General features: G+C 37.0%; 1 protein-coding gene across 2 annotated transcripts in view; it reads left to right on the plus strand.

Moving 5' to 3' along the window:
* The window catches only part of REV3L (REV3 like, DNA directed polymerase zeta catalytic subunit), a 273,850-nt gene that overhangs the window by 159,562 nt on the left and 90,482 nt on the right, over window positions 1–23,806 (plus strand). For both annotated transcript variants that reach the window (XM_036766365.1, XM_036766364.1), the window contains exons 13-16: window positions 1,942–6,136; window positions 14,179–15,116; window positions 20,242–20,321; window positions 21,690–21,815. In XM_036766365.1, the coding sequence (XP_036622260.1) occupies window positions 1,942–6,136; window positions 14,179–15,116; window positions 20,242–20,321; window positions 21,690–21,815 (5,339 nt within the window). The remainder of the gene's footprint in view (window positions 1–1,941; window positions 6,137–14,178; window positions 15,117–20,241; window positions 20,322–21,689; window positions 21,816–23,806) is intronic.

Consider the following 23,806-nt stretch of genomic DNA (forward strand, 5'->3'; position numbering starts at 1 on the left):
TTATTTGACCTTGGGCAAATTACTCAACCTCCTTTGCCTTCACTTTCTTCATCTGTAAAGTGAGGAGGTTGAATTAAATGACATCCTAATGCCACCCCAAAAAGTTCAAAGACAGAAAGAAAAGTCCCAAAATATGCAAAGCAGCATTTTCTATAGGAGCTGAGAGTAGCAGAGAACCAAAAATGAAGTTAAATGATCATCGATTGGGAATGGCTAAACTAATTTTGGTACATTGATATAATGGAATATAACTGTGCCATAAGAAACCCCGAAGAATTCAAAGAAGCATGGGAAAACTTGTATGAAATGGTGCGGAATAAATTAGGCCAGAAAAATAGTATACAAAATGACTGCAACCATGTAAATAGCCCCCACACATCCCCCAAGAAATAATCTGAAACTTGACTAGATGACCTCTGAGATCCCTTCCAACTCTAGGTATCTGATCCTATGGTGATGTAGGTTAGAGAGGAAACAAGAAAAAAATAGCCTACTCATCATTCCCTTCCCAAAAAAACCACCTGGTTTACAGAGCATCTAAAAATTTCTTTTCCATTTGAAATAATAATGCAAAGAGGCAAATTTGTATTAGGACTAAATTGATTTTATGTTTCATGGGGAAAAAGAAATATTTTTCCTTTTTTTCCCTACATTTTAGGGTGAAAAAAATTAGGATGATAGGATTTAACACAGCTTGCTTTTAATTGTGTCCCTCTGCACCAGCTTTCCCCCATGCCTGGAATGCACTGCTTCCTCACTTAGCCCTTATAGAATCCTGTTTCTTTCAAAACTCAGGTCAAGCCCTGCCTTTCTGACCCCTTTCCCCACTACTCTGCCCTCTCCCCCTAATTACCTTATATTCATTTTGTATATTTATATGTTCCTGTTGTCTACCCAGTAGCATGTAAGCATCTTGTTTAAGTGGTCAATGAAGAACAATGAGCATAAAGAATAAATAATAAAAATAATTTACTCTTGTCCCTGGGTAAGGTTTAAGTGATAATTCTTTAGTAGGTTCACCTTCCTAATATTAAAATTAGTTCACATTTTCTGAGCATATTCACACGTTTGAGAGGGTATAGGTAGGAGAATGCTGCACATTGAGAAGCTGACCTTTGTGGGGAATTATCTGTTGTTGTTGTAATTAGGTTAATAGGAGGCAGCTAGGTGGTTCAGTGGATAGAGTGTTGGGTCTCGAGTCAGGAAGACCTGAGTTCAAATCCAACCTCAGACACTCACTAGCTGTCTGATCCTAGGCAAGTCACTTAATCTTTGTTTGCCTTAATCTTCTGGAGAAGGAAATGGCAAACTACTCCAATGTCTTTGCCAAGAAAATCCCAATCAGGCTCACAAAGAGTCGGGTACAACTGAACAACTGCACAACAAAAACAAAGTAATTAGGAGAAAATCATAAAATAAAATTTACCATTTGAATCTCATAGGCTATGTAAGTGTAAAATATCATTAGGGAAGAAAGAGCGGTTCTGTTCCTCTGATTTCATCAATATAGACAAGAAGACTGACTCCTTCCACAAATGCAGATTAGCAACTCTTCTTCTGTAACTACATGTTGCAGAGCTTCCTAGAAGCCCTGAAAAGCTCAGTGACTAGAGGCAAGACTGGAACCTAGGTCTTGCTGTTTCTGAGGCTAAGCCTTTTGTCCACTATGCCATACTGCCTTTGATAAGAAAAGAGAAGAAAATATAACTCTAGGTGTAAGTGAAATATTGGAGGTGTGTTGTCTTCTCACACATGTTGTAATAATTTCTGATCTTCAATTTTTCCTAACAGTGGATTATTGTTGATGTGAGTTGTAATTGTTAGTGTTTTCTTTTGTGTGGTTCCTTTCATCATAATTGTATCTTGATGTGAAAAAGTATTTTAAAGTAGATCTTTAGAAAGAGGGACAATTTAAAATAAATAATTTATTTTTTGTTACAGACAATCCATTGGACAACGAAAGTTCCCGAACTCACTCCTCTCTTATTGCAACAAGCAAAATGTCAGTGAAGACCTCCATCTTTCACAAAGATGCTGCTACATTAGAACCCCCATCTTCTGCTAAAATTACCTTTCCATGTAAACACACAAGTGCCCTTTCTTCCCATGTTTTGAATAAGGAGGATTTAATAGAAGACCTTTCACAGCCAAACAACATAGAGACAGGATCTGACCACACAGTCCATTCTCTTACAAATGAAAGCACTTATTCCATGAAGTACCCGGGATCTTTAAGCAGTACTGCCCATTCTGAAAACTCTCATAAAGAAACTAGCAAGAAAGAAATCTTTGCAGTTTCTTCCTGTGAAAGTAGTATATTTGACTATGAAGAAGATATTTCATCTTTGAATAGACAGATACCAAGTAGAAAGTATACTAGCATTAGAAAGATAGAAAAAGATGCTTCTTTTATGCATATGAGTCGCCACATTAATGAAAGTACCTTGGGGAAAAACTTCAACTTTTCTGATTTGAGTCCATCAAAAAATAAGCTATCCTCTGAAGGAACTGAGAAATGTAGCAGCACAGCTCTAAATAATTTTTTTCCTTCATCATTAACTGAAAATTGTGAATTAGTTTCTTGCTCAGGGGAGAGTAGAACTATGGTGCATTCTGTAGAAAGTGCCAATGATGAAGGTGGAATCAATAAACTTAAAATTAGGTATGAAGAATTTCAAGAACATAAGACTGAAAAACCAAGCCTCAGCCAGCAAGCAGCACATTATATGTTTTTTCCAAGTGTTGTTCTTTCTAATTGTCTTAGTAGGCCACAAAAACTATCCCCTGTTACATATAAACTGCAACCTGGCAACAAACAGTCCCGGTTAAAGCTAAATAAAAAGAAACTTATCGATCATCAGGAGAATACTACCAGTATCAGTGATACTGGGTCCACAAAGGAAAGTTGTTATATGCAAGGTAGCTCTTGTAGTACTAATTCTGAGAAAGATGAGGTGCTCTCCAGTGATGTAATTAGAGTTGCTCGTGAAGCTTTTGAAAACAAAACACCTGCTGATAGTTGTATTGACTGTCACTTTGGAGATGGAACTCTGGAATCTGAGCAGTCTTTTGGACTCTTTGGAAATAAATACACGCTTAGAGCCAAACGTAAAGTCAATTATGAGACTGAAGATAGTGAGTCAAGCTTTGTCACACACAACTCAAAAATTAGCCTACCTCAGTCCATGGAGATTGGTGAAAGCTTAGATGGAACTCTAAAATCTCGAAAGCGGAGGAAAATATCTAAAAAACTGCCACCTGTCATTATTAAGTATATCATTATTAATAGATTTAGAGGGAGAAAAAATATGCTAGTTAAGTTAGGAAAAATAGATTCTAAAGAGAAACAGGTAATACTTACAGAGGAAAAAATGGACCTGTATAAAAAGCTTGCACCTTTGAAGGATTTCTGGCCAAAAGTTCCTGACTCCCCTGCAACCAAATACCCCATTTATCCATTAACACCAAAGAAAAGTCATAGAAGGAAAGCAAAACATAAGTCAGCAAAGAAAAAAACTGGAAAACAGCAGAAGACAAATAATAAAAATATCAAAAGAACGTTGTCTTTTAGGAAAAAACGGTCACATACTATTCTTTCTCCTCCCTCACCATCTTATAATGCTGAAACTGAAGACTGTGACTTGAATTATAGTGATGTTATGTCTAAACTTGGTTTTCTTTCTGAGAGAAGCACAAGTCCCGTGAATTCTTCTCCACCTCGCTGCTGGTCTCCCACAGATCCGAGAGCTGAAGAAATCATAGCTGCTTCGGACAAAGAAGCATTGCTTTTTAAGGGTCCTAACGTATATAACAGCAAAGCTATTAATTCTGGTATGGGAAAAAATAGTCGAACAAAAGCTCAGGTTAAGAGATCAAAAACAAAGCTTGTTAATCCCTCTGTAGTTACTAAGAAAAGGAATAAACGAACTCAAACTCGTAAGCCAGGGGAGGATGGAAGGAAGAAACCTAGAGCAAAGCAGAAACAAAAAACAAGTGAAAAAGGCAGCACCCCAAGAAAGCACATAACATTTAAAGATGAAAAAATAAACACACAAACTAGTGCTGAAGTTAAGTTTGTACTAAAACACCAGGATCTCTCTGAGATCTCAAACAACTTTGGAGGTTCCCAGTCACTTCATAAGCAAAAAGATGTATCTGTGCCTGGCCCTACTACCATACATCCCCTCTCAACTCCACTACCCTCGATAGTTAATGTACAACAGAAGTCACCAGGCTGCTTTCCTTCCTCTTTAGAAAATAAGAAATCCATAGATTTGCAAACATTTTCTTCTCCACAAGATGATTTATGTTCATCAGTAGTTTCTACACCTATAGGTCGTGGAAAGGAATTATCAAAGATTAATGCTCAAAGGTCCCACAATCAAAATGCTGTTTTTAGTATAAAGGAGTCAGCCTTGATTCAAAGTAATATATTTGACCTTTCTAACCATTTGTCTCAGGTAACACAGAATACACAGTTATCTTTGGGTATGATGTCTACAAAGACAGAAGAAAATGCAAATACGCACAAAAAAATTTTGTCATCTGTGGGAAAATTAAATGAACATCATAGCTCTCTAGATTTAATAAAATCAGATCAGCTACATGCCCCTGATTTTTTGCATTGCAAAGATAGTCAACAGCACATTGCTTGCTTGCCAGAACCATCAAAGCACAGTGACCCTTATTCCCCTATAAACATAACCTCTGAAGAAAACCATGGATCTCTTCAGTTGCCTAACAGCTGCTTTGTAACTTCCTTGAGAAGTCCAATAAAACAAATAGCATGGGAGCAAAAACAGAGGGGATTTATTTTAGATATGTCCGGTTTCAAACCTGAAAGAATAAAGCAGCGATCACTGTCAGAAGCAATTTCACAAACCAAGGCACTTTCTCAGTGTAAAAATCGAAATGTATCAGCAGCTGCATTTGGGGAAGGACAGTCTGGATTAGCAGTTCTGAAAGAACTACTCCAAAAAAGACAGCAGAAAGCACAAAATGCACATGTTATGCAAGACCCATTATCAAGTAAACCTCAATTGAACAGGAGTGTTTCTTCTCTTGAGCCAAATAAAGCAGTCAAAAGATCACGATCAGTAACATCTCCAAGAAAACCTCGAACTCCAAGAACTACAAAACCTAAAGAAAAAATCCCAAAACTTTTAAAATTAGACTCTCTGAATTTACAGAACACAAGTCAAATAGACCATTCAGTTTCTGATGATAGTCCCGTCTTCTTTTCAGATCCGGGTTTTGAAAGTTGTTATTCATTAGAAGATAGCTTGTCACCAGAACATAATTATAATTTTGATATTAATACCATAGGGCAAACTGGATTTTGCAGTTTCTATTCAGGAAGTCAGTTTGTCCCAGCTGATCAGAACTTGCCACAGAAGTTTCTAAGTGATGCAGTTCAAGATCTTTTTCCTGCGCAAACCACTGAAAATGAGTTTTTAAGTCATGATAATCAGAATTGTGATGAAAACAAGCATCATTCAGCAGACCCAGCCTCATGGATTAGATCTGGTGCTTTAAGTCCTGAACTTTTTGATAAGCCACCTATAGAAAACAATGAGAATCATAGGCATAATCAGTGGAAAAACAGTTTACACCCCTTACCATCTCGATCTAATTCAATAATGGATTCCTTCTGTGTCCAGCAGCCGGGTGACTGTGTAAATGAGAAATCCATTTTGAGTAGGAATTCGGTAAGCAAAGAAGTGTTTCTTAGCCTTCCACAGCCAAGCGATTCAGACTGGATTCAAAGCCACACTAAAAAAGAGGCTTCTTTTGACACAGGACAGTCTCTTGATTCCATCAATACTTCTTTTACTGCAATATTGTCATCTCCAGATGGTGAACTTATAGACGCAGTGTCAGAAGACTTAGAACTCTATGTTTCAAGAAATAATGAGATGCTAACACCAACTCCAGATAGTTCACCGAGATCCACCAGCTCTCCTTCACAATCCAAAAATGGTAGTTTCATACCTCGAACTGCTCATATTCTGAAACCACTTATGTCTCCACCAAGTCGGGAAGAAATTATGGCAACTTTATTAGATCATGACCTTGCAGAAACTACTTACCAAGAACCATTTTGCAGTAATCCTTCTGATGCACCCGAAAAACCCAGGTAATATGATAATGCTTTTTTTTTTTTAAATCATGATCTAAACACATGCATAACTGTAATGTATAACATCACCGCATTCAGTGTCATTTGCTGTGTGCCTCCTTATTTCATTCTTTTTAACCTTATCACTATGAATAGGTATTCATAAGGACATTGAAGAAAAGGGCTATTTCATTCTTGCCTCTGTATTTCCTAGTACCTTGGGCTACTGTATTTATAGAGAATTTTTCTTTGTGTGGAGTACCCATACTGATAAAGTCACAGTTCTGGACCAAAAAATTAAAATTAAAACAATACATAAGCATGTACCATTCCAATACTGAATTATGAAATGTGCCTGAAAATTTCCAAATGCTATCTAGATAATCAGCACAATGGATGTTTTATAATGGTTGTTGGCGTTTAGTTAGTCATGTCCAATTCTTTGTGACCCCATTTGGGGTTTTCATGGCAAAGATACTGAAACAGTTTGTCATTTCCTTCTCCAAGTCATTTTATGAATGAAGACCTGAGGCAAACAGGGGTAAGTGACCTGCCCAGAGTGACACAGCTAGGAAGTGTCTGAGGCTGGGTTTGAACTCTTACCCTCCTGATTACAAGCCCAGCACTCTATCTGCTACTACCACCTAGGGGCCCCATGTTTTATAATAATTCCTCCTGTTCTTCTGCTTAGTAAATGCTCATTGAATGAAAAAAAAATAATGCTTTTATGAGCATTCACAACTCCGGGGATACTTAGTACTGCATGTAGTCAGATTAATTTATTTGTATGATATGTAAAAACATATGTAAAGAGTGTTGGATCCATATTCAGTACTGTGTAGTGAGGGGTGATACAAAGATCAGTGCACTAGGAGTCAGAAGAGCTGTGGACTGATGCTGGCTCTGCTACTTACTACACATTAATAAATTAATAAATTTGGGTAAGTAACTTCCAGCAACTTATTTTCTTCACTTATTTTTTTAAATGGATTTACCTGTCCTGCCTACCTAAAAGAATTATTGTATCAAGTGAAATAATGTATGTGAAGATATTTTTAAAATAACAAAGTCCTATATAGTATAAGGAATTATTATGAAATATCAATTATTATGTTTATTATTAAATGTCAGTTCTTTACAATTCTGTAGCACTTTGATAGAACATTTCAGAGAGCATTGGTTCTGAAATCAGAAGACCTAGGTTCATATCCCACCTCTGCCTGTTACCACCTTCTGACCATGGTCAAGTCAACTTAGCCTCCCTGGGCCTCTGTTTCCTCATCTATATCATGAGAGGCTTGGACTAGATATCTTAAATTCCCATCTGGCTCCACAGCTATCATCCTTTCATTTTTTTGCAGATTTAATGTTTCACAATTCGGTATTACAATGGTACTTGCTGTATTTTGTTTATTTTTTTTTTTTTGGTCCAAACTCCATTCCATTACTGATGACAAAGGAAACTCTACCACTGCAGGTTATCTGCTATTCTTCAATGTATAGTCTTGGAGAGAGGCCTAGAGCACTAAGGGTTTAAGTCATTTGCCCAGGATCAAACAGCCTATATGTGTCAGAGGTAGGACTTGAACCCACTTCTTTACCACAAGGCTCAGCTCTCAATCCTCTTGCTACCCCATGCTCCCTTCTCTGATGAATATTAAGATCAGTTAAATACCAATCTTGGTCCTTTTGTAAAGGAAAAAATGTTTATTACTCTACTGTTAGATTTGAGTAGTACAAATTATTCTAGCCAAAAAGGCAAAACTGGGTTCAAATCATGCCTCTGACATGTGTGATTCCTCACATAGTACATGTTGAATATGATTAATAATAAAAAGTTGTGAGACTAAAGCAAAATATTATCTATAATGTGCTTTGCAAATCTTGAAGGACTAAATAAATGCCATTTGGTCATGATGAGGATGAGGATGATAATGAGGGTAAAGACTGATGAATTAGAAGTCCAATTCTTACCTCCCTCTGTTGTAGTACTTCTGCTTCTTAATGGTGAATACTGGATGTTGACTATGGAAGGAGATAAAGCTACTCAAGACATCTCATTCAGGCATAGCAGGAACTTTAAGAACTACTTTTCAAATTATTTGTGGTTATAACTTATTTGAATCCCTCAGTGTGTATTCTGGTCCCTCTTCATCTCTAATAATACCTTCCCACACAACTTTTCCATGAAGAAGAGCACCAAATGTTTCTGTAACACACAGGAAGAGGTCAGCACACTCGTATTTCCTCCAACATGGTCCCTCTGTCTCAGCTTGCTGTGGGAGTTCCTTAACTTATGACACAGAGATGACACTGTTCTTTTTAAGTTTCTTTTTTTGTTTCCAGTTATCTGGTTCTGCAGCAACCGCTGGCCTGTTTGGTTCAGAATTGTGGGGCCCTTTGTCTTGTATGAGCATACTGACCTTTTGATCTTACTGTCCTCAAAATTATCAGTATGGAAATAGAGCAGTGGGACATAGTCTCATAAGTGTTGTTCACTACACAGAAAGATTTGATTTGCTTCCTTTAGAGGCTATGCTATGACTGACATGGGTCACAAAGTAAAATGTACAAGAAAAAAAGGCTCTTGGGAACGTCCCTTGCAATTCAAATTTACTGCACAATGAGCCTTAACAGTTGATCTTCAGAGAATATTAATATGAACCAAATGTAGTCCTCTTAGCCTATTCATCCAAGTACTAATCTATTGGTCACTTACTAATGCCTCAGTGGAGGTCATTTTTTACATGTAAAGTGCCTTATTTTCATTGATATTACTAAATTAAGGATATAATAAAAATCCAGACTTGGCGTAAAAACATAACTCACAAAAGTTCATGATAAAATTGACTAGCTAGATATGGGTAAATACAAAATTAATCAAAATGGGCCATAAAGTAAAAAGGAAGCAACATTCTAGTAGAGAGCTTCAAGAACCAGTACAAGAATGATTAGCTATATAGTTATAAACAAAAATAAGACATGTACATTCTATGAGTTAATTTTGCCGCAACATTCATCTCTAAGTCCTAGATATAGAACAGTATCAAGAATTAAAACTTGAGACTTTGGAGAGCTTGAAGAGAATTCAGTAGTGAGCAAATACATACAATAAACCATTAGAAAATACAACAAAACTTCTCTCAAACACTTTACTTTGGAATTGAGGATATAGGACCTAAAAATAAACAAGGTTATTATTCATTTTTTTTTTTTTAGAAACAAAGCACTGAGCAAAGACTTCATTATGAATGTCTTATTGTCCCAAGTAACAAAGAAACCCATCTTCAAGAACAAATTATCATCATGCCTTCCTCATTGTTATCTTGATAATCAACCCAAGACATTTTATTAACAATACAGAAAGATCTAACTATGCAGTAGAGGTCTAAATTTTAAAGGAATTGCTTATATAGGAACTTCTGTTTGAGGTTTTGGTACCTCCATCGTACTGAAACATAATAAATAGCAAGGATATTTACCAAGCATATTCATTCTTAATCTAAGAAACTAGAGTAAACTCTATGAGGTAAAGGGGATATTATGGGAATTAATCTGTTACTACATAAGAAATTTAATGGAGCCATGTAAATTCAATCGGTAAATCAACAGGCATTAATTAAATACCTCATATAAAATCAGGGTCTATGCACTAGGGATACAGATGCAAAAACAAAATAGCTCTTGCCCACAAAAAAACTTACATTGTGTCTCAAGGTCATAGATTTTTAGCTAGAAGGGACCTCTGACATCTGTTCTAACTCCCTGTTTTACAGATAAGGAAACTGAGCCATACAAAGGTTAGATGATGTATCAAAGTTCAAATAAGTAGTAATTGATAGAGCAGGTCCTCTCATTGCCTGTGTCTATGAAATCCTAAGTCCAATCCGTTTCTATCCCTATCATCTGATTCTTCCAGTGCTTTTTCTACTGTACCGTGCTGCCCATCTTAGTGGAAACAGCATATACATAAATATAAATAATATATAGCTAAATACAAAGTAATTTGGGATGCATTAGTAGCTAGGGGGATTAGAAAAAGCCTCACGTAGTAGGTGACACGAGCTGAGTTTTAAAGGAAATAAGATTACAAAAGGTAAGAAGGGGAGGGCATTTCAGGCAATCACTGCAGGAAAATGCTGGTTCTGGCAAGGGGGTGTAAGAGTTGGTTTGAATATAGTATCATATCTGAGAGAAAAATTCTAAAGAAATAAAAGTAAAGGGTAAAAGTCCTTCAAGTATATTAGAGTTCTTTAAACTGTTGGCAGAGGTATTGTGTTTCTCTGGAAATCTTCATTTAGAGGTTGGATGATCACTTCTTAGGTATAGAGAGGATTTCTATTCAAATAGGGGCTGGACAAGATGATCTCCAAGATCCTTTCCAACTTTGAGATTCTGTGATTCTGTGACTTTTATTGAAAATGTTGAGTATCGTTCTTCACTCCTTTCATGTACTGAATAAAAGTACAAATTCTTATATGTTAAAGTAGAAGAAAGGGAGTCTTCACATCATACCTGAGGATGTAGTACAATTCCAGGGAAAGAACTGATGTCTTAGAATTTTTGGTTATCAAAGAAAATGAGCATCATTTGTCATGAACTCCCTCTTCTCCATTTCTCTGTATTTCATAATATCCTACAATCGTCCCCTATTGTATTTTCCTTTACTCCAGTCTTTGATGTCTTGATCTTCCACACCAAGATCTACTTCTCTTACATTATATCTTTAATCCCAACTCCTTCTATCTTCTCCAGCAAATTGTTCCCATAATCATGTCCTTTCTCTCTGTAATCATCAGGCTTTCCCCATTGACTGATTGCTTCTCTCCTTCCCACACATTTGACCACATCCTCCCAATACTTAAAAAAAAAAAACCAAAACCTTTTAGCAGGGAAACGTTAATAAACTGGAGAGTATTTAGAGAAGTTCAAACAAGATGATGAACGACCTTGAATTCCCACTATAGGGAACCAGTTGTAGAAACTGGGGATCTTTAGCCTGGAAAAGAGAAGACCCAGGGAGTACATGATAGTTGTCTTAAGTTTTTGAAATTCTCTCATGTGGAAGAAGGATTTAACTTGTTCTTTTTGGACACAGAGGGCAGAAAATGAACATGAGTAGAAGTTTTAGAAAGGACAATTTTGGTTCAATAGAAAGAGAAACGTCCTAACAATTGTACAAAAGTGGAATGAATTGTGTCAATAGACCCTCACTGGAGGTCTTTAGGTAAAGCTTGGATAACCACTTGTCAAGTATGTGGCAGAGAGAATGTTTTTTCAGCAATAGTTGGATTAGATGACCACTGATGTCCTTTCCAACTTAGAAATTCTGTGAAAAATCTATGATAATGAATATAGAATGTAAAATGATATGAGTGTCAGCTGCTATTATTCAGCACTAAATGAAAGAGAAAAAAAACTTTACTAGCTTCTACCATCAACTCTAATTTTCATTCTATATCTCTCCTCCATTTCTCAGCCATTCTTAGATGAAACTGTCTGTACTCATTGCCTTTACTTTTTTCCTGTCACTCCTCATCTGTTGCAGTTAGGAATCTGAGCTTATCATCCAACTGAAACTGTTCTCTTCAGATTTACCAGTGAACTCCTAATTGCCAAATCTGATAACTCTTTGTCAGTCCTCATCCATCTTGACCTCACTACAGCATTCAACACTGTTGACCACAATCTCTTCTTGGATACTTGCTTCTGTTTTAGTAACAGTGCTTTCTTGTTTCCCTTCCTATCTCTCCAACTGAATTACTTAATCTCTGTTTCCTTTGCTGGATCACCCCCCCCCCCTTACTGTTGATGTTCCTTCAGACTTTTTCCCAAGTCCTTATGTCTCTACAGTCTCTCATTTTGTGATTTCATCAACTACCATGAGTTCAGTTATCATCTCTATTCAGATGACTGCCAGATCTACATATCCAGCCTGCTTCACTCTCTCTCCTGCACTCCAGTCTTGTATCACTAATCGAATACTCTGTTTTGGACTGGACTATGTAGAGAAATAATAGGTCTTCTCTTCCCATCTTGGAAATCTTCGAGCAAAAGTTAGACGACCACTTGTCATGTGATTATAATGGGATTTCTTTTTCAGGTATGCTTTAGGCCAGATGGCCACTCCATTCTCTTCTAACTGAGATTTCAAGAAAAATTGCACAGGAGAAGATGCATAATAAAAGATATTATAACATATATGCAAGGACTCATTCTGAAGTGCAAAGATCAGTTGGAGTCACTTGTTTGAGCGGGCAACATGAAAGAAAACTATGCAAAAAGAGTTTATAATGTTAGATATATGTAAAATGAGTTGATCCAGAATAGAGAAGCTGAGTTGAACAGCCTGCTAGAAATTATTTAAGAACAAGGTTTGTGAGAAGACAGAAACCAGTAAAATAAAATGCACTTGGACTGGACATGTGATTTAATTGGTATAGGGAACTCCTGACGAGGGATTTACTCTTCTAATATAGATCAACAGCTTCCCTGCATTTACAGTTGTAAGAAAGTTTATGGGTTATTGAGGGATTAAGTGACTTGCTTAGGGTCACATAAACAATACATTTCAAAGGTAGGGCTTGAACCCAGGTCTTCCTGACTCCTAAGCCATATCTATCAACTAAACTATACTACATTCAAACTACACTACCTTTCAAAAAAAAGTGAAAAACAAAAATAAATCTACCAAAATTTTCCTTTAACATAGCCCCCAGAAAACCATAGTTAGATATTATTATATCCAGAGCCCAAGATGGGATCTGAAGCCAGAAACCAATGACCTTGCATTCAGACCAAAAAGAAAAAGAAAAAATTCATAGACAGTGAAGCCTGGGGGCTAGAAGTAGAATCAATGGAGTACATTCAGACCAGGATAGGAAAGAGTCTAAAAGACTTAGACAGGAAATCATAGAAGGAACTTCTATCATACATGATATAATGTTGAAGTAGAATAAGTTCTGTAGTACTTTAGAAGAGGAAGCAAGATTTCTGGCCTTAGTAATCAAGAATGGCTCCATGAAGGAGTTGGAATTTGAGCAAGCAATCTGAGTATGGTTAGAAATTAGAACTTGGCAAGGAGAGCAGTCCAGAAGGAGGGGGCAAAAAGAATTAAAAACATTTATTGCTTCTCAACAGTGAAAGCAGGATATCTCTAAGTTGTAAACTAGATCCCCATCACTGAAGATATTCAAGCAGAGGTTGCTATAATGCAGAGGTTCTTAACATGTTTTGTGCCTTGGACCCCTTTGGCAACCCTTTCTCAAAAAAAGTTTTTAAATATATAAATAAAATACATGGGATTATAAGGGGAGCTAATTATGTCAAAATATAGTTAAAAGATTTTTTTAAAGCAAGTTTATGGGGAGCAGCTTAAAAATTCCTTCTATAAAGGCATATGGATTTCCTGAATTGTGCAGGACATTGGACCCAACCAAGGTTTCTTCCAGCTCTTAAGTTCTCTGAGTAATCTACTGCATACACCAAATCCTAAAATTCCCTCCTACATAATACAGATGTACTTATTAGGTGTAATGATAGATAATCGTCAAGTGGGCTTAAGAAGGGGATCACCACTAGAGAAGGGAGAATAGTAGGGAAAGGCTATATGTAAAAAGAGGCAGTGTGATCTAAGAAATTTCCTCTTTTTTTTTGTAACCCCTAGTTGATAACTGCAAAAAATAACTCAAGCAAGCAGTAGTAGGGACCTGATGCAGAACCTTCTGTTTGGTGGTAGCTCCTTTCCTCAAAAGTTATTAGATTTAAGTAGACACAGCATATAAGTTATTTAGGAAATTATGAGGATACTGCAATACAACCACTGTCTTTCCCCAAACAACAGGTGATGTTTTCTAAGGGACCCTAGCTGATACTCATATACCTGTACTGAGAACTGAAAAGTGTATTGATGATGCAGATTCTTTAGACTATCTGAGTAAAAATTGAAAATTTTGGAGTGTTTCATTGAGTCTATGAAGGATTTATCATCCCAGTAGGTACGGAATGAAAATTTTTAATATTTTCCTTTAAGGCAGAACACTAAAATGCTTTTATTTCAGGGAGATTGGAGGACGACTTCTCATGGTAGAAACCAGGCTCCCAAATGATCTGGCTGAATTTGAAGGAGACTTTTCACTTGAAGGATTGAGACTGTGGAAAACAGCTTTTTCAGCAATGACTCAGAATCCAAGACCAGGATCACCACCTCGTAATGGCCAGACAGTGGCTAATAAAGGATCAAACAACAGCCATAAAACTATAGAAGATAAAAAAATTGTGATTATGCCTTGTAAATGTGCCCCAAGCCCCCAACTGGTTCAAGCATGGCTTCAAGCCAAAGAAGAGTATGAACGTTCCAAGAAACTCCCTAAAATTGAGCCAACTGAAATAGTAAAATCCACTGAGAATTTAGGCTATCCAGTTAACCAAGATGACAGACCTGTAGTGCCTCCCCAAAATGATACTGTCTTACCTGTAGCCCCTTCTACAACAGGGATCAAGGAAGACTTATGTAATTCTGAGCTAGATACACAAGTCTCAGAGGTTAATTCCATAGAATGTAGTAGAACTGCAGTAGAAAGTCAGACACTGCCACTTGTGACTTCAGCAGGGGAGCCTGAAAATGGTGAAGATGAGGATGATGATTATTATGTCAGTTATAGTTCCCCAGATTCTCCAGTACTTCCTCCCTGGCAACAAGCAGCATCCCCAGATTCCAAATTGTTAGATGTAGATAAGTCCTGTAAGACGCACAACACAAACCCATCACCAAAAGAACTGAGTTCCCTCCCTATGGAAAATTTCCCCAAACCAACTAAAAATGGCACACAGGAGAGCCCCCACAGTGAGGCCCAAGAGATTCAAACTAAGTCTCCCTGTCAATTTAGAGCAAAAAATGGAAAATGTGATTCATATTGCCTTCATAGTACACCCATCATACAGAGAAGACGTCTAGATATGCTACCTGAAGCAACTGATATTAGTCCTTTATCAAGAGGTAAGTTTAAAACAAAAAGGTATGCCCCAATATTTCTTGCAATGGATAAAAATATAATAATGTATATTATCTAGTGGGAATCAAAAATATTTTTTCATAGAATTTAACCCACTGAATCAGACTATAATTTTATGATTTATGTTTGTTACTATTCAGTGACTTATAAAATATTTATTAAAATATTAGTGCATTCATTCAGATGAGAAATAATATTTGTGAAGGAGGAGGACCGGGGACTTTTAATGAACCTATTTATTAAATAAGTACTATTTGGAAGACACTGTGTTAAACACCAGGGACACAAACAAGAAAAATAAAAAGCTGCACCCCCAGGTGAACAAAATTAACAGGACACATAAAACATGCACTTACCTGGAGGAATTTTACATGGCATTTTAACTGAGTCTTGAAGGGTGATGAAGATTTCAGTAGACAGAAATGTCAGAGGAAATTATTTCCCTTATAGGGAACAAAATAAGTATGTAGAAGTGGATTACCCCCCAGGAAGTTTTCATGGAATACCAAGTATAGGTATATTCTGCCTAATGTCATTAACTGGTTCAATGTCATCATGTTCAGGTCTTGTAGATGTCCCAAGTCATCAAATGGTTTGGGCATGGATTCAAGCCAGCATTCAAAACGAATATTCCATTTTAGGACGAATATTGTCAAGCTAGAATATGTCCAGGTAGGGGGGCCAAGATGGTGAGGGGACTTGAAACCATGCCATAGGAGGGTAATGTGATAAAAGATGGGTTGAAGGAATTGTGTAAATTTAGCCAGAAGAAGAGGCAATATAATAGCTGTCTTCTAGTAGACTAAGGGTTGACATGTGGGAATGGAAGCAATTTGTTATTTTGTTTTGATGGGTTTTTTAAAATTAGCTCTCAAGGTCAAGAAGTAGGACCAATGAGTGCAAGTTATAGAGAGCCAGGTTTCACTTTGGTATCAAAAATTCCTTTCTAAAATCAAAACTGGACAAAAGTGGAATGGATTGGTTCATTAGATAGTGAGTTCACTGTTTTCGGAAGTGTTCAACTGGAGATTAGATAACTATTTACAGAATCATATGGTTTAGAATTGGAAGAATCTTCAAGATCATATTGTCCAACATCTTCATTCTACAGATGGAGCAACAGAGGCCCACATAGGTTATGTGACTTATCCAAGGTCACATAGGTAATAAATAACAAATCCAGAATTCAAATCCAGTTCTTTTGACACCACATCTACTACTCTTTCCAGTATTGTTAAAGGCGCCATAGAGAGTGTTACAGCTATGGGTATGGATGACCTTGGAGTCAGTAATTCCAGCTCAGTGATCTTTGAGCCTGAAGTTATTAAATGCCTACTGTGCGGTACTAGGTTCTGGAGATGGAGATATGAAAAGATCACATTCCTTGCCCTCTGGAAGCTTATAGTGGAGTAAATAAAACACACACAAATAGCTAAGAAGAGAGTTTGTAATAACTCCATAAGAGAGGTCATAGAGGCGTGAAAGATTCGAGTCTTACTTCTAGCTGGTGACATTGGGGAAGGCTTCGTGCCTCCTAAACTGAACCTTGAAGGAAATGACTTCCACAGGTCTATAGATTCAGAATGGGGCAGAATTCATTCCATACATACAGTTCTTGTGCACAGAAGTGCAAAAAGTGAATGGTCCAGTTTGGCCAGAACATAGAGTATGTGAAATGAATCCAAAATAAAAATGGAAGGAAAGACTGGATCCAGATTTTAGGAGGCCTTAAATATCTCAGGCTAAGGAGTTTGTATTTGATTCAGTTGGTAACGGTGAGTCACTAAAGATTTTTGTGCATGCAGTCAGGCAATATGCTTACCAGGGCAACTGGGTTGCAGTGGATAGAATGCCAGGCCTCGAGTCAGGAAGACTCACCTTTCTGAGTTCAAATCTGGCCTTAGACTCTTACTAGCTGTGTGACCCTGGACAAGTCACTTAACCCTGTTGGCTTCAGTTTCCTCAACCTGTAAAATGAACTGGAGAAGAAAATGGCAAACCACTCCGATATTTTTGCCAGGAAAACCCCAAATGGGGACATGAATGAGTCAGACATGACTAAAAGAACTAAAGGATAACAACAAATGGTTACTATGTGCGAAAGAGGATGGAGGAGGAAGGAGAAAGTAATAACATATATAGTGCTTACTATGTGCCAGCCACTCTACTAAGTACTTTGTAAATATTTTGTCATTTAATCCTTATAACAGTCCTGTGTTGTTGTTATCCCCATTTTACAGTTGAGGAACCTGAGGCAAATGTAGGTTAAGTGACTTGCCTGGAGTCAAACAGCTAGTGAGTGGGCCCAGATTTGAACTCTGGTCTTCCTGAAACCTGGCCAGCACTCTTTCTACTATGCCACTTAGCTGCTTTTAAGCATTGGGGATACAAATACAAGCAAAAAGGACAGTCCCTGCCCTCAAGGAACTTGCATTTTAATAGAAGAAGACAACAGATAAAGGGGGCTGAAAAGCAGGGCATGTGGAGGAAAAGTAGCCACGAAAGGGCAGGATGATGAAGTCCAGAGAGTCACAAGCACAGCCAGGAGGGGAATGAAGCAAGACTGGCTTCAGTCTGTCCCCAAAATGCAGGCTTCAGAAGTAACTCAGCATTGGGAGAAGGGGGCCAGCAGGACAGAGGGAAATTCCAGAGTGAGAAGGCCCCAGGTGCTGAGGGGAGTTTGAGGGTTAGAAAACTACTGAGGCATATTAGCAAAGTCCACAGGTAGAAGCACAGCTAGCAGGAGAATGAAGGGGAGTGATATGGTCAGATCTTTAGGAACAGTGCTTTTAGCAGTAGAGTAAAGGATGGATTGGAGAGAAGACACTAGAAGTAAAGAGATCACTTAAAAGGCTATTTTAAAAGTTTAGGTGAGAGGTGATTAGGACCTGAACTAGTGTAGCAAGCAACAGGAGAAATAGAAGGGATAGAATGGATGCAAGAAATATTATGGGAACAGAACTCATAGTCTTGGCACCCATAGTTCGGTAAAGGGAGGAGAAAGAATAAAAGGTGACCTCGAAGTTTTAAGCAATTTTGAGTGATGATGAGGTCTCAGATTTGACCCTCCCACCAGGGTGGCTGAAATAAACAAAAGTTAAGTAACTCATAGAATTATTAGCCCCATAGTTTTAAATAATTGTCAGTTTGATGATTCATTAGTATCCGTGATCTCCCTGGACTTGATTATAGCTGGGTACATTAGAACTATTACCAAGACTTTTAGATCTTTGCTAGGAAAATGGTTGCCCCATCAACAAAGATAGGAAAGTTGGGCAGGCTGTTTTTGGTTTTGTTTTGTTTTCCTACAGAAAGGTGATGGACATTTAGTTTTGGACATGTTGAGTTTAGTGTCTCCCTAAGACATTTCAAGAGAAGATGGTCCACAGGCATTTGTAAATTCAGGACTAGAACTCAGGAGAATAGCCTTAGATATAGAGAGATTTGAGAATCATTTCCATAGAAGTAATAATTGAAGCATTGAGTGAGATCTTAGAAAGAAGAGGGCCAAGGACATTGAGGAAGAGAGTAGCCAACTAAAGGAAGCCTGTAAGGACAGGTCATAGAGGAAGAGTACCAGAACAGAGCATTGTCAGTGGAATTAAAGTAATCAACAGTGTTGTATACTTCAAAGAGGTCAAGGAGGCTGAGAACTGAATTGGACATGAGTGACCTTGAAAAGAGCAGTTTCACTGGAGCAGTGGAAACAAGCTCTAGTGCAGAGGGTTAAGAAAATAGGTGGTGACCAGATGGAAGCAGTGACTCCTAAATCTCATAGTAAAGGGTATAGGAGACAGAGAGGAAACTTGTAAGAGAATTTTTTGGTTGTAGGGTTTGTTTTTCAGGATAAAGAACACTAGAATATATTTATAGACTAAAAGAGAGAAGCCACTAGATGGTAAGAGATAAGAAGTGAGAGTTCAAGAGATTGATGAAGCAAGAGCTCAAAGAAGTGGTAGGAGATGGGATAGGTAGAGTATAGTATTAGAAAGGAAGCAAGTCATATCCTCTGTAACTGAAGGGAAAGAGAAAAGGATAATTAAAAACATCCATAGTTTTTGAGGTGGATAGAGGAGGAAGATGAAAGAATTTAACATTGGATGCCCTTAATCTCAATTAGGTAAGAGTTAAAGTCATCTCCTAAGGGAGAAGATGAAGGGTGGAGATAGGTTGAGGAAGAAGGAAATTATGTGGAGTATGTGATAGGAAGTCAAGAAAAAGATCAATAAAAGGATTGCTGCAAAACGGGGTGGGAACATCTACTTAAATTTGGTTGGCATAAATTTGTAGTGGACTCAGTTCATGATTTCATGTCTTTAGCAGGGCTCAGAAATGACATAGTAGGAATTGAAAAGATAGATGAATATTCATGGTTAGAGAAAAGGTAAAAATAACAGAAGGTCAAAAGGAAGGTAGAGGTAGTACATTGTGGATTTGACTTCCTATAAAATCAAGGCTGTAAATAGAGTAAAGCTAGAAGTACTGGGAGAACAGGAAAAAATCATAAGATCATAATTAGGGGAAAGAAAGATTCAAGAGGAGTGAGATTATGGGGAATGTAGATTATGTAGGTGATTGTGATCAGAGGGAAAATTCAGAATTCAAGGTCTTGGAAGCAGAGCAATTTTGAGTGATGATGAGGTCTCAGATTTGACCCTCCCACCAGGGTGGCTGAAATAAACAAAAGTTAAGTAACTCATAGAATTATTAGCCCCATAGTTTTAAATAATTGTCAATTTGATGATTCATTAGTATCCATGATCTCCCTGGACTTGATTATAGCTGGGTACATTAGAACTATTACCAAGACTTTTAGATCTTTGCTAGGTATCCCATATCCTTATCACCATCCACCCCCTTCCTTCCAGTGAATTCAGTACATGCCATCTTATTGTTTGGGGTAGGGGTTAACCAGCTGGGGGAAACACCTCTTCCTCAGGGACTTGAGGAAATGGAAAGGGTGGAATTGAACAATAAATTTTGAGCTGTAGAGGAGAGCTTTGAGGAGCTCAGGTCAGATCAGTCTTCCTAGTCAGGGATTTGAGTGGAAAGTGTAAGGAAACTTAACTATTTTGACCCACATTCTAAATAATAAATTTCTTTCTACAGAACTAAAAACACAGAAACTGACTCACAGAAAAGGAAGTAGTCCTGACTCTCTTAGAAGAGTTCTCTTAACACAAACTAAGGTAACTATGCCAAAATATATTCAAAGACAAGTGGAGGAGCCATTCCTTTATGTTAGATTCAGTTAAGTTCTTTCTATACACCTCTGTGTCTCATTAGAAACATTTTCGTTTGTACTTATATTTTATATCATTTCATCTTATTTTGATAACAAAAAATTGCCCCTTTTTTAGTTTTTCTTTCATTGTTGAGATCTAAAAGATTCCTATATGTAAATACAAGTATTACAAAGAAAGTGAATTGACAGACAAAATATACATTATGAGGATACAAATATATTAATTAGTTTCTGGTACAATCATAGTAATCCATGATGTCAGAGCTCACAGAAGTGCTTTATTAATCTCCAAAAAAAATGTCCTTTTCTTGATTGTATTGCTTTTTTCTCAGATTATTATACCATTATATATATTATATATCATTATTATATATTTTATATATATATATTATTATATATTTTCAATTAAATGTATTTCATAATAAAGGAGAGAAGCATTGAGTTACCATTTATTCTATGGAATTCGTGAGTATCTACATAGAAGTGCCAAACATGTTGGTACTTAATGCTAAGGTGAAAGTATATAGATATGTGAAGAAAGTTAATATTAGATATCATCCAGAATATAAATGGTCACTGTGAAAATGACTTGTCCACCTGTATCCCACTTCTCATACCACAACAGATTTTGATTTATCTGAGTTTTGAATTTTTGAAGCATTTTGCTTCTCTGTTTGATTTGCTAAATGACATATGATGACAAAATTTGCCATTTCTGAGGTATATACAAACTCTGTATTCTAGAAATAAATGTAAGCTATGGACATATATTAACGCATATATAAAACAACACTTTAGAGGCTTGCTGTGAGGAATCTTACTTTAAAGAAAATGAAGAATCCTAATTTTAAAAAGATTTATTTCTAAAGATTTTTTATAATGCTTCGGTTCTTAGGCAACATTCTATGATAGGGTAAAAACAACATTAAATCTTACCTACGTTGACAAAAGATGGATGCAGAATTATTGACTCTGATTATCATGCTTCTTAGAAAGGTCAAGATGAATGCTCACGATGTGTAAATGTCAGCTTCAGAAAAAACTCTTCATTTTCGGTGTCTTGGGGTTGTGTTCTGGTATATCAACACATGTTTTACTCATAGATGATATCAAACATTTTTGGAGATGCCCAAATTTGGTATCTGACAGTACTAACATTAAAAAGATGTTAATAAACGTGGATTCTTCCTGGAAAGAGGACTAAAGTGGATGACTTCCATTAATATCACTACATGTGAAAAGAGCATAATAATGGAAACTCTTAAAAATAACTTTTCATTTGTTTTCTTACTATGTGTATTTCTTTTGATAGAATCAGTTTACAGCTGTGAATGCCACAAAGAAAGAAACTTCCCAGATTGAAGGACCATCTTTAAACAATACTTATGGTTTCAAATTCAGCGTGCAAAACCTACAAGAGGCAAAAGCTTTACACGAGGTAATTTTTTTCTAATACTAAGTAAGATGGCATATATTTTTCTAGCGCAGTTTTTTTTAGAGAAGGTATAATAATATGAAACTATGTCTTTTTTAATCAACATTTTTTATCCTTACTCCTAACAATTCCTCAAAAAAAGCCCTATTTTGGTGCCTGTGATGGCGTAGAGGTGATCTTAGGTCCTTAAAGTCAATTCTAGTGAACCACAAGCTCTGCCAGAACCAATAATCTGAAAAAATTTCAGTTAGAGTTCCAGTGATAGGTTGTGTTCACTTTCCAAGAACCAACCTAGCTAAATACAGACAGGCTCTTCACCATTAGATTAGTATGATCATCACAATGTGATAAATTCTTTGGCCATGACAAACTGAAATAAAGGAAAATATAAAATGGCCATGAGTTGCTTCTTTCTACCTTTGTAGTGTTGGTAGCAAAATGATGGAAAAAGAGGTAGAGGGAACTAAGAATCATAGAGCTTTAGATCATCTATTATTAACATTAAACTAATGGTGCTTTAAATGTGAGATCTTTATCTATGACCAGTAAGTCAGTGTGTTACCAGACCAACTGAGCCATATCAGTATTACATTTTCACTGTGATTGAAGCCAGGAGACATTAGGGAAGTGGCTCATAGTTTCTCTTTGGAATTGGGTTCGTCATGTGGCCGACGGTGAATTCAAGAAGTGCTATCATCATCCAGAGCACATATGTGATAAGAAAAGGAGGTGGGCCTGATATATATATATATAGGAAGAGCAAAGGATAACATTTCAGTACCGGCATCCATAGAATGTCAAAAGAACTAAAGAAAAACCTCAAACCTGACAAATAATTGACATAGGGAGAACTTATGGATGGGAACTAGGTTGCACAGATGAGTTTCAGTCCACATTTTTGAAGGTAATATCCCTGTCAATGAAGTCACAGACTAATTGACATTCTTACTATTATAAAAAATACATATTTAAAAGGGGAAGGTCTCAGAAGGCAGGATTACACCGTTGAGACTAATTTGTAGTGTCATATCTGGATTTTAGGGTCTGGTTCAGCTGTTCTTACTGACTTCATTTTCTTAACTGCCTAATTTAGCAAAGTGGGGCCTGAGATGTTGGGTCCAAATGGAATGATTCTACTGTCATAGTTGATTGTGTATATATGAATCCTTCACTACTAAAATTCAGTTTAAAAAGACCAAAATATATTAAAAACTAAATGACCTTTTAAAAAAAACTTTTTGGGCATTCAACAGTAACATTGTTATGTGTTTATCCTAAAGTTGGAGCCTGGTGCTAGTGAGATCCTGTTTTCAGGCTGGCCCTTGCAATTCTCATATAGAAGGGGCGCTGTGTCCCTGATACCACAAATACCAGCAATTGACCAACTGCCACCAATGGGTAGGTAAGCCCAATAGCCCCAGGAATAGGAGTAACCCCAGACCACCAACTCTGGTGCTATCAGTACAGCTGTCATAACCATTGTACAGGGGACAACCCTTGTGGAGATGCCACCTGGCAACTGCCTTGCAGGTGCTACAGCTCTTACTTTCTCAGCTTTCATAGATTGTCACCACCAAAGTTCTTGGCATTGTCAAATTGTTCAGTATCAGAAATACATATGTGTTGTTCAGGGAAATGAATAATGCTTTCCACTTGCTTTGCTGTTGTACCCTAAAGACCACTCAGCCTTTTCCATCTGACTTGCTGCTGTAACTTCCAATAAGTGTTGTCTTCTCCCTATTAGAACGTGAGTTCCTAATAGCAGTAACTGTCTTGTTTTTCTGTTTGTATTCCCAGAACTTGGTACAGTGCTTTGTACATAGTACTTAATAAAATGCTTTTTCAGGATCACCAGGTCAGTTTCTTTATCAAAGGTTAATACCACTACGTTAATGCACATGAAATCCAGCCAACTATCAGATTTGTGCTGTTGGATATTGTAGTAACTAAGGTTAAAATACCTGAGTGGATTTCCTCAAATTGATTACTATTAC

Source organism: Trichosurus vulpecula, chromosome 7 (genome assembly GCF_011100635.1).
Source record: "Trichosurus vulpecula isolate mTriVul1 chromosome 7, mTriVul1.pri, whole genome shotgun sequence".
Taxonomy (NCBI): Eukaryota; Metazoa; Chordata; class Mammalia; order Diprotodontia; family Phalangeridae; genus Trichosurus; species Trichosurus vulpecula.